This window comes from Misgurnus anguillicaudatus, chromosome 23, assembly GCF_027580225.2.
Source record: "Misgurnus anguillicaudatus chromosome 23, ASM2758022v2, whole genome shotgun sequence".
Lineage (NCBI taxonomy): Eukaryota > Metazoa > Chordata > Actinopteri > Cypriniformes > Cobitidae > Misgurnus > Misgurnus anguillicaudatus.
The window spans coordinates 26,194,721-26,206,659 of NC_073359.2; the positions used below are offsets into that span (position 1 = coordinate 26,194,721).

Genomic DNA, 11,939 nt, shown 5'->3' on the forward strand with positions numbered 1-11,939 from the left:
TATATTGTATGTTTATATATCTAAAGAAGAAATTTTTTTGAAAAGTATTAAACTTTTGTGAAAATCATAAAAATGCTGCCACTGGCTGACAACGTTTTTTAAAACGCTGACGGGGAAAGAGTTAAAGAGAGAAATTTTAAAATGAAAAAAAATGATGTTCTAGGTGTTACCAATTGATGTAATTTTTTAAGTTAAGTGAACTTTTACTTTTTACAGTGCAAATGTGCTTTTATTTTTACTGAAAAGCAAAAACGTACAAATTGTCTGACAGTAATTAAAGGTGCAGTGTGTACATTTTAGCGTCATCTAGTGGTAAGATTGCAAATTGCAACCAATGGCTCAGTCCACTGCTCACCCCTCGCTTTTGAAACACGTAAAGGAGCTATGGTAGCCACCACCGGACAAACATGTCATCTTCAGAGACAACTTAGTAAAAAGTGTTTGTCCGTTAAGGGTTTCTGTGGAAACATGGCGGCACGAAATGGCGACTTCCATGTAAGGGGACCCTCGGTGTATGTAGATAAAACGTCTCATTCTAAGGTAATAAAAAATAACGGTTAAATATAAAAGGTCTGATAATAGTTTTGTATATTATTTAGCATTTCTGTCAAGAGATCCTTCTAAAAATTACACACTGCACCTTTAAGAGTCATATAAGTATGCAAATAAATATATTTTAACTTACCACAAACTATAACATTATAACCCTGGCATTCTTGAGCCAAATTAGTGATCAGCTGATAGAGTCCAGAATCTGTTTTAGTGATGTTTTTGATGGTCAGAGATCCAGTTTTACTGTCCAGCTGTACTCTGTTGCGTCTACTATCACACTGACTGTATGTAGTTGTGTTTGCATAGAGTTTAGCAATGAAAGTGTTTCCTCCATAAATCCACTTTATGTGCTCATTCTGTCGTTCAGTAATGTTAGTGTGAAAATTGACAGAGTCTCCCTTACTTACTAACATAGTTTTTATTTTTTTACCTGTTAAATCTGAAAACATTAAGAGACCGTTTCAAGCACAATCTCTCTCTCTCTGAATTATAATCTCAGTGTTGAAATAAAGAGCGACAGCTGAAGGACATCATTAAATGCTTTCACATTTACATTTCAGTCCTATCTAACTATATTAAACCAAAAATAATTGAATTAAATTGTTTAAATTGTGCCCAACGTCATGGAAACAGTGATGGTGTCTGTTGGACAGTTTAAGTAAATAAGCTCAATAAACAGACAGTAGTATCACAGCTGTCTTACCTGGACACGTCTGACAGAGCTGAGTAATGTTGAGATATGTGGTCCGATTTGTGTTTGAATTGGACACCACACAGCTGTAGTCATTTTTATCCCAATTGTCCACCTCTAGATATAATCTGGTGTTAAAATCAGAAATCGTGAGGTTGGAGTATGAACTGCTCCCATTATACCACGAGAGCTGTGTCTGTGGAACACTCGGCCCTGAACACTCAACTATACATTTTGAGCTTGAACGATCCACACATTTATAATATCTAGAAATTGTAGCAAATAGGATCTGAAAAACATGAAAAAAAAATAAAAAGCATTACATTGATCTTAAATGTTTTTTTAAAAAGGCAAACTAAAGCGAGATGTGATAAATCTCAGTATTACATCAGTAATATGAGTTTCATCTGCCTTCACTCCATCAGAAGAGACATCTGGAAAACACATAGAAAATATTTACAGATCTGAAAAAAATACATCAAAGCAATATGTATTTGTATATTATATTTTTTATAAGTTATGTCAACTTATCACAAGTCAAAACTTAAAATACTAGGTTGAATTGACTAGCAAAACCAAGTTGTTTCAAGTTCATGCTGCATTTTTTTACATGCCCATTCCCTCTAAAACCAGTAAACCACCATAAAAATTATAATTTGGTAGTTAAACAAACCTTTATTTAATCAAAATGAAATTTTTGCCATTTGTGCTAAAAGTAAAAAAAGTCACATGAAATCTTACCACACAAGAGATTTGGTAAAAAGAGCAAAGTCAACAGAAAGAGAGACATCTTCTTCAACAGTCAAGAGGCTCTATTTTGTTTTTATTAATCTGAAACACAGAAAACAAGATGATAAGGCATTGAAATCTTTAGTAAACATTCTTTTAAAGAAAAAAAGATGAACTGAGGTGCACCAAATGCAGCATGAAGTTAAAACAACTTGGTTTTGCAAGTTAATTAAACCTAAAATTTGAAGTTATGGCTTGTGAAAAGTTGACTCAACTTATAAAATCAAGTTGACATTTTTTACTTAATTTTTTAATTTAAAGAATCATAAAATATATAATATATAAAATATATGTTAATTTGACAAAAAGTCTGCATATTTTTTACAGTGCGCGTACATGTACGTACACACGAGTCAGTGCAACACTCATTGAATTTAAGTGGTCGCAATCAATTTATTCAAGCTACATTTAAACAACCAAACAAAAAATTAGAAAAACAAAACAAAAAACTTTTGTTTAAATCTAGCTTAAATAAATTGATTGCGGCCACTTAACTTAAAAAATTGAGTAAATTGAATGAATAATTTTTTTTCAGTGAAGAAGTCGAGCAATTGTTTTGCACTTTAAAGCTTGTGTCAAACATAAATTACATTTTTATATATGATTTATTAAACATTTTAAAACTGTTGTGATAAAGTTTACAGTATCACCTGCACTATAAAAATTCCATATTGCACTTAAATTTTTAAGTTTAATCAATTTGAAATCACAATTAGTTTCATGACCAGTAAGGAGTTTCTATAAAGTATAAAAATAAAGTTGAAATAACTTAAGCTAATAATTTTATTTTTATAATGTATAGCAAGAAAGTTGAAATGAATTATAAATTAATTAAAGTTAATTAAACTTAAAAAATTAAGTGCAACAAAAAATATGGCAACAAACTCCAGCATTTTTAATAATAAAACACAATGACATTTTGAATGAAATAAGTATTATTTGGTAAAAGTGAATGATAAAAAATAGCTTAATTACATGAAACATATATGAACACAACAATAGAGAAATGAAGAAAAATGTTGGGAAATCTCCGAATGGATTGGTAAATTTAGGCAATTAACAGTTTGAAAATCCAAATTTAGCATTTAAAAATTTAAATATTTATGACCTTTTCAGTAGGAATCACCACATTTGATTAAAAACCAATGCATTTGAAAATACAAAAAAGCCACACTACTATAAAGTAGATGAGTAAATTATAACCAAATACACAATAATGTGCAATTAAACATTTTATCCCACCTGTGGGTGTCTGTTCCTCTGAAAAGCCTGTAAAAAGCCCAGTTATGTGCATATGTTAAAGATGTTGATTCATCTTAAAACGAAAGAAAAACTACAGAATCAGTTCTGTGACTGTGATCAGTCCTCATGTGTTTGTTGGTTCCATAGGTTTTTATGTACTTTTTAACTTCTCTCCCTTTCTGTGTGAAAATCTGTGTTTGTTAAGTCTTTTCAGCATTTACACTTCCCTTCTGGAAATCTATGTCATTTGTTTTACTGATAGCTTCGTCATCATAATTAGTGTAGTTGCAAATTTCAAACTGTACTTGAAAAGGGCGATACACAGTGAGAATGAATGCAAAAACTGATTTATACAAAGTATTAAATGACAGACAATGTTTGTAATACGAGAATCAAGAGTTCTGGGAGTTGATCAATTTAACAATCTTCAAATGTGCACTTTAAACTGGTTTTAAAAGAAAAAATTGTACTGAACAACTGCAACATTCATGATCTCTGAAAATATTACGTTATAAACTACCCAGATAGCAAAAAGTCGTCTATAAGACGTTGAATACACGTAAACCTTCAATGTCTAATTTTGGTCCACTGAAGATTGAAAATGACAATTGAAAAGACGTCAAATATGTCTAACTTTTCAATGTTGAAAACAGGTCCACATTAACATACCAAATAATGAATGAATCCTCATTGCGCCTCAATCGCAGTTTCATACTTTTTATAACTTTGACGGAATATGTAAAACTCTTTACATTTATTTAAGATAATAATAAACATGGTTTGGTTTTCTTTGTTGTTTTAGCATGTATAACAGATTATCTAGCTGTCTTAGATTATGAGTTGAAAACATGGTCAGTTGAAAACAAGTAGTCAACAGTCCAGCCAAAACTACTTAGTTGAAATCACGTTATAAACCAGTCCAAGGCGGACCGACTTATTTTCAACCATATTTCAACGTTGAAAGACGGTAATTGTTTACTGGGTAGATTTAAAACACTTCAAAGTTGTCACAACATAAATTAAATTTAAATTAAGAGGTATGAAACAATAAACAAAAACATTGACCAATGACACATTAAAATATATATTTATTCTCAACTTTATTACATTTCTTCTTTAATTTAGTGCAGCAGTCAGCAACATTTTTGAGATTTTTAACATCAAAACTGTAATTATTGCACATAATAAAAACTCGAACAAATGTGCTAAATCAAACAACTTTAAAGCCATTAATACCTTCCAGGTTTCAAGTATCTAATCCAAATAATGATTTCAACAGCTAGCTAATTGAGCAATTTCAGTATTATGGACGTGACATTTGCAGTTAAAACTTGAAATATAAATTCTCAAAGAATACATTTGTTATTAATATGCTGAACCATCTATTTATATTTATGATTAACAATTCAGACATCATTATATATTTAAAATATAGTCTACTCATGTTTTTGTTAGTTTTAGATAAGGGAAACATGCATGCGTTAAAAACATGATAAAAAACATTTTTGTGAGACATCATACTTTGTAGTATTTGGATGAAAAAAAAGACACAAACCAGAATCAAAAATATTTTTTGTATGCACATTTATGAGGAAGAAACATTGTTATTATGGATGTGTCATTTCTTTGTTATGGACTTGACAATTCTGAAATTTGCAATTACTTAACTATGACCAAAAAATGCTCTAAAACTTTAACAGAGACAATGCACGAGTATTCAAATCACCAAATATTCACATATAGAATACCAGTATGGTTAAAAACTTTACTTTTCATGATAAGGTTGACTTTGACAGTACTAAATATTGCTCCTGACAAACAACACTGGTAATTACAAGATATTTTAGATCTTCATTTTAAAAACTATTCTTGACTAAAAGTGTTATATCTGGTTATATCTGGGATTTGCACTTCTCCTTCTGTAGCAACAGCAGCCTATGACACCAAAAACAGCAACGATGACACAAACACCAACACCAACAGCTCCAATTATAACAACTATTTTAAATTCTTGGATTTCTTCTGTAATGAACAAACAGAAAACAGTAATTAGTGTAACTTACTTGTGTAACACTAAACAAACCAAAATTCAATTTGATCTTTAATATAGATGCAGTATAGATAATATGACACACAGAAAAATATTAAAAGACTGGATCTGTACAATTGAGAAGCTCAAATGCAAAAGTCGCTAAACACCGCCCGTGTCAGAAATGAGTATATTACAAGATTGTAAGAGTCATAAAGATCAATCAAAGTCAAAAGAACCAAAGTAAAAGAAACTTTGGATAGGAGAAAATAATACACGAGTAATAAAGATTGGCTGTGCCCATACCCCCTAAAATATATTTCTCTGGCCAAAAAAATATGTAAATATATGCTACAATACATTTTGTAGAAAGTAAAGCTTAATTAAATATATTTTTGAATTTGAAAATATATTTAGTTTTAACCTATATTATATATTAAACATATATTAACATATATTTCAAAATTAATTGCAGGGACAACAAGTAGAAAAATCTAGTTTTACAACTCATATGGCAAAAAAAATTAAAATTCTGCTCAAAAGTATAAAAGTTTGTATAAAATATAAAATTATAAGCATATTTTTGCAGTTGAAAATAAAATTTTATTTTTACCTTTTCAAACATGTTATATTTACAGGTTTGTAAGTTTCTCTTCCAATGCGACATGAATATAAATGCTTTAAAATATTTTTGTAAACATATTTCAAAATATAAAAAATTGCCAAAAATATATATTTGTGAAAAATACATTTTTGTAAAAATAATTCAAATAATATTTCAACACATATATTTTTGTCCAATTTTAATGTATATTTCAAATTATATTTCAGCACATATTTGACCTTTTTTAATGTATATTTTAAATTATATTTCAAATTATATTTCTGTGCATATATTTTTGGCCAATTTAATGTATATTTTAAAATATATTTCACATTATATTTCAGCACCTATTTTTTGGCCATTTTTTATTTATATTTTAAAATATATTTCACATTATATTTCAGCACATATATTTTTTGTCAATTTTTAATGTATATTTTAAAATATATTTCACATTATATTTCAGCACATATATTTTTTTGTCCATTTTTTAAAATATATTTCAAATTATATTTCTGTGCATATATTTTTGGCCATTTTAATGTATATTTTAAAATATATTTCACATTATATTTCAGCACATATATTTTTGTCCTTTTTTAATGTATATTTTAAAATATATTTCACATTATATTTCAGCACATATATTTTTGGCCATTTTAATGTATATTTTACAATATTTTTCACATTATATTTCAGCACATATTTTTGGCCATTTTTATGTATATTTTAAAATATATTTCAAATTATATTTCAGCACATATATTTTTTGTCAATTTGTAATGTATATTTTAAAATATATTTTAAATTATATTTTAGCACATATATTTTTTTGTCCATTTTTTTAAATATTTTTCAAATTATATTTCAGCACATATATTTTTGGCCATTTTAATGTATATTTTAAAATATATTTCAAATTATATTTCAGCATATATATATATATTTTTTTGGCCATTTTTAATGTATATTTTAAAATATATTTCACATTATATTTCAGCACATATTTTTTGGCCATTTTTAATGTATATTTTAAAATATATTTCAAATTATATTTCAGCACATTTATTTTTTGGCATTTATTATGTATATTTTAAAATATATTTCAAATTATATTTCAGCACATATATTTTTGGCCATTTTTTTGTAAATATTTCAAATTATATTTGAAAATGTATTTTTTGCCATATGGGTGTAAACAAACATTAATATCATTTACTGTCTTACCTCTACACAGTGCTTTGATGTTGAGTTGTGTAGTTTTGTTGGTGAATGAATTGCTCACCACACAGCTGTAAGTGTTTGGATCCCGAAATTCAACCTCCATACAAAGAAAGTTGCTTTTGAGATCAGACACACTGATGTTGGACAATAAACTGCTTCCTTTGTACCAGGACAGACTCACATCTCTCACATTCACTGAACACATCACAACACATTTTAATGATGCGGAACATTGTGTCGAGTCATTGGTGATGATAGGAACGGGCAGAGGATCTAAAAACATTTAAGACATGAATGATCAATGAACGTACAAACAAAACACAACACATCAAACATTTAAAAAATGGCTGGGTTATTTTGTGGTAAAATTGGACATAACAGACCACTGGGTTAAAATCGACCCAACTGCTGGGTTATTTTAAACCAGGTTTGCACAACAACAACCCAACATTGGGTCATTTTTAACCCAGCATGTGGTTTGTCCAATATTTACCAAATACGGAGTTAATGGATTTAAACTTACCATAGACGATAACATTATATCCCTGACATTCTTGTTGCTGGTGATTAATCAGTGATCCAGTTGGACTTTTAAGTTTATAGACTCCAGTGTGTTTTTTACTGAGGTTAGTGATGGTGAGCGATCCAGTTTCACTGTCCAATTGTAGGATGTTACTGAATCTACCATCAATACAATCATGATATATGGTCAAGTTTTCATAAAATTCAGAAATAAAAGTGCTTTCATAAAACCACATGATGTCATCCCCATCATGTAGTTGAATAAGGTTAGTGGGTAAAGTGACCGACTCCCCTTCATTCACTGGTATCAGTGTTGTTGTTACAACTGTTTCAAAACACACCAAATGAAACATATTAATCATAATATCAATGATGAAATCTGCTTTGGTTTATGTTTGAGACACCCTGACCTGAATTGGCATGTATTTTAAGAATTGGTTAAAGGATTAGTCCATTTTCTTAAAATAAACACCATGTCATCCAAAATGTTGATGTCTTTCTTTGTTCATTTGGGAAGAAATTATGTTTTTTGAGGAAACATTCCAGGATTTTTCTCATTTTAATGGACTTTAATGGACCCCAACACTTAACAGTTTTAACGCAGTTTAAATTTGTAGTTTCAAAGGACTCTAAACAATCCCAAACGTAAGGGTCTTATCTAGCGAAACGATTGTCATTTTTGGCAAGAAAAATAAAAATATGCACTTTTAAACCACAACTTCTCGTCTATCTCCGATTCTGTGAAGCGCCAGCGCAATACATCATTACGTCAAGAGGTCACGGATGACGTATGCGAAACTCCGCCCCAGTGTTTACAAGTGTGGAGAAAAAGGACCGTTCTGACGTTGTTGTATGTGGAATGATACTAATTAATGTCTTTGTGTCAGTTTATTGTTTAAAATGGTCCGCAAATGTGCGTTTCATATATATAACACATGACCTTTCCACGGCATTACGCAATTACGTGAGGTCGCGCTGGTGCTTCACAGGACCGGAGATAGACGAGAAGTTGTGGTTTATAAGTGCATATTTTTTATTTTTCTTGCCAAAAATGAGAATCTTTTCGCTAGATAAGACCCTCATGTCTCGTTTGGGATCATTTAGAATCCTTTGAAACTGCAATTTTAAAATACATTAAAACTGTTAAGTGTTGGGGTCCATTAAAGTCCATTAAAGTGAGAAAAATCCTGGAATGCTTTCATCAAAAAACACAACTACCTCCCGACTGAACAAAGAAAGACATCAACATCCCGGACGACACGGTGGTGAGCAAACCATCCGGATTTTTTAAAGAAAATAGACTAATCCTTTAACAAACATCACAAATCAATTTCTCACCTGAACATATCTGACAGAGATGAGTAACATTGAGATATGAAGAGCTGTTGGTGCCTGAACTGGATACCACACAGCTGTAGTTGTTTTTATCCTCTTTATGAACCACAAGATAAAGTTTGTTGTTAAGATTAGAAACCGTGATGCTGGAGTATATAGCACTTCCATTATACCACGAGAGCTGAGCCTGCGAAACACTCGACACCGAACACATCACCAGACAATTTTGTTGTGGACCTTCGTTACACGGAGGATAATCTCTGATAATATTAGGAGCTGGGATCTGAAAACAAATGAGAAATTAATTAAAAACAATATTTATACAAAAAATGTACAGTAGATGTTACTTTCTAGAGTCTTTAGCAGTGGCGGCCAGTGACTTGTTTTTTCAAGGGCGCTTGATGCGAAGTTCGTCACAACATGTGTGTGGTTCATAATTTCAAAATATGTGTTCTGCGCGTCAAGTTCACTTATGTGCATCATGTGTCTTGTCAAAATAAGTGCCTGCTGCAGACGCGTCTAAAAGGTTTATGATAAAAGAGACATTCACTTTGTCAGATACTCACATAATCTCATGTGTAATCAGAGTTTAGTGTTAAGTGAGTGTCCTGCGTGTATTTTGTGAACGTGAGCGTCTCTTTTATCATAAACGGTTTTGACGCGTGTGCAGCAGGCACTTATTTTGACAAAACACGTGAGGCACATGGTTCACATGATGCAACAAACACATATTTTGAAAAAACACGAGCAATGACACTCCGAACAATTATTTTGAATTTGTGCCCCTCGAATGAGCAGTCACGAGCCGCTACTGGTTTTAGGATTACATCAGGTGTATCAGTGTTGTATGTCATCACTCCACCAGAAGAAACGTCTGGAAAACAAACAGAAATCATACAGATCAAACTAAATCATGTGATTTAATTACCTTTTACTGGTTTAAAACGATTCTGTTTGGGACATAGACGTACAGATTTGGACATGAATTTGGTATTTAAAGGCGGGGTACATGATCTTTGAAAGCCAATGTTGATATTCGAAATCACCTTCACGCCCCTACCCCAATAGAATCTGGATTTTCTTTTGATAGATGCCCCACACATACGCAACCCAGGCAACAAAGTTGATTAGTAGACACGCCCCTTACTGCTGATTGGCTACAAGTGTGTTTTGGTACACATTTGGTGTCTCTTTTCCAAAGTGTTTTTCAAAAATCATGCACCCCGATTTTAATAAATGTAAACTTTACCACACAAGAGCTTTAGATAAAGCAAACCAAACAGAGCGTGAGCCATATTCTTCATAATTTTTTATCTAAAACACAAAAAAAACAGAGAGATTAGAAATACATTAAAATACATTTTGGATGCATTGAAGTGTTTCAGTGTTTGTGATTGAGGAATCAGATATTTTTTGCCATTTTTTCGTCTTAAGATGCACATCTGTATTATAATATTTGTTTGTAAAAACTTCTTAAATGTCCTAATATAACCAAGGCCTAGTCTTGGATTAATCTGAACCCTGTCCGGGAAATCGCCCCTAAAAGTGAATCGTTAAAAATCTACAAAAAGTACAAAATAAACATTTATAAATCAAATGAAATTGTAAATTTGCTTTGATATGAATTATTACATTTTAACATTTATAATCCGAAATAAAATCACAAATTGACTATAAAGAAGATAATTAACAAAACTGTAATTTTAAGCATTTGATCTCACCTTTACTCAGCAGATTCTGCGTACAGTCAGTGTGTGAGAAAACTCGACGTCTTACTAAAAGAAAACTGAATGATGAAAACAAAACAAAAACTACAGACAAAGTTCCTGTCTGTGGTCTTGATTCCCGTGCTGTTTCTGTGGATTGGTTGATTTCTGTTTTTTTACTTTGATGTATAAAGCGCTGACATGTCAGTGAGCTTTAAAATATTTATTTGATGCAGGGTTAAGATAAAAAATTACAAATTGTTTTAGCCACACTGTGCAACTACTCATCTGTGTACAAAGCAGATGATGTTGAGAAGAAAGAAGAAATCTTAAACGCGGTAAATCTATAATATCCTGAGTGACTTAAAAGATGGCAGAAGAACTTCAAAACATACAAAAACACATAGAAATGGAAAAAGAACAAAGAAATATCATATGGCTGATGTTTTTTATGGATATTTTGTATGAGTTGTGCTTGTATTCAGTGGTGCCTGAAAAGTGTTTATATTCTTTCTTTTATCCCCCATTTATACCATGCAATCAAATAAAGAAAAATGAAATTAAACTCTAATTTAAAAAATTGTAATATTACTAATGAAAGCAATTTCCAATGCAGTTTACTGGCATCTGGTGGTGAAAAGGGGAAGCTTCTGCTTCGCAATGCGGTTTGGTTTGAGCCCAGTTGTTGGTCACTTTAGTTTTTGTTACGTTTGGTCTCTTAAATCAAATTTTATATGATATTAAAAATAATATCATATCTGTCTCTCGCAGCTCACACAGTGTCACTGGAAGACAGACATATCTATGGCTATTTGAAAAAAAACTGAATAAGGTTTAAAAAAACAACAAAAATGTATTGTTTTTATTTTTTGTAAGTGCCTGTGATGTTTAAAGGTAGCTAGTCGATGTCACTTAATTCTTTCCCCGGCATTTACAAGTTATCTCATCAATTTAGAGAAAACATTTGCATAAAAAGGTGTTCCTGATAAATTTTTATGTTAATCCGCGATTATCCACTAGATGGCGCACTTAACCAATTTACAAAAAACTGAAGACAAAAACGTTATTTACTCATTTTAAACTCTGTGTATTTTTTGATAATCGTTCTGAATCTGATCTCTAACGAAATTTCTCCGGAAAAATGCAAGTATTTCAACTTTTGCAAAAAAAAATTTTTTTAAGAAAAAATACCCATATTAAAGAGTTTATAAGCAGAGAAAAAATAGAGATAGGATTAAACGTTTT

General features: G+C 30.8%; 1 protein-coding gene across 1 annotated transcript; it reads right to left on the reverse strand.

Annotated features, from left to right (window-relative positions):
- Window positions 1–5,113: 5,113 nt before the first annotated feature.
- On the reverse strand, window positions 5,114–11,842 carry LOC129453785 (uncharacterized). Its single transcript, XM_055218162.2, has 7 exons — window positions 10,710–11,842; window positions 10,238–10,302; window positions 9,816–9,862; window positions 8,992–9,271; window positions 7,655–7,978; window positions 7,135–7,404; window positions 5,114–5,296 (listed from the first exon to the last, which is right to left on the reverse strand). Exons 2-7 carry the CDS (start codon window positions 10,290–10,292, stop codon window positions 5,157–5,159), a joined length of 1,116 nt encoding a protein of 371 aa, XP_055074137.2. The 5' UTR covers window positions 10,293–10,302; window positions 10,710–11,842; the 3' UTR covers window positions 5,114–5,156.
- Window positions 11,843–11,939: the final 97 nt, after the last annotated feature.

Bases quoted from the DNA above. Each gene is read 5' to 3' on its own strand.
- LOC129453785 (XM_055218162.2), bottom strand. From the start codon at position 10,292: ATGAAGAATATGGCTCACGCTCTGTTTGGTTTGCTTTATCTAAAGCTC. The intron at 7,405-7,654 runs GTAAGTTTAAAT...AAATGTTTTTAG, and splicing joins ATATAATGTTATCGTCTATG to ATCCTCTGCCCGTTCCTATC. The intron at 5,297-7,134 runs GTAAGACAGTAA...TGTTCATTACAG, and splicing joins CATCAAAGCACTGTGTAGAG to AAGAAATCCAAGAATTTAAA.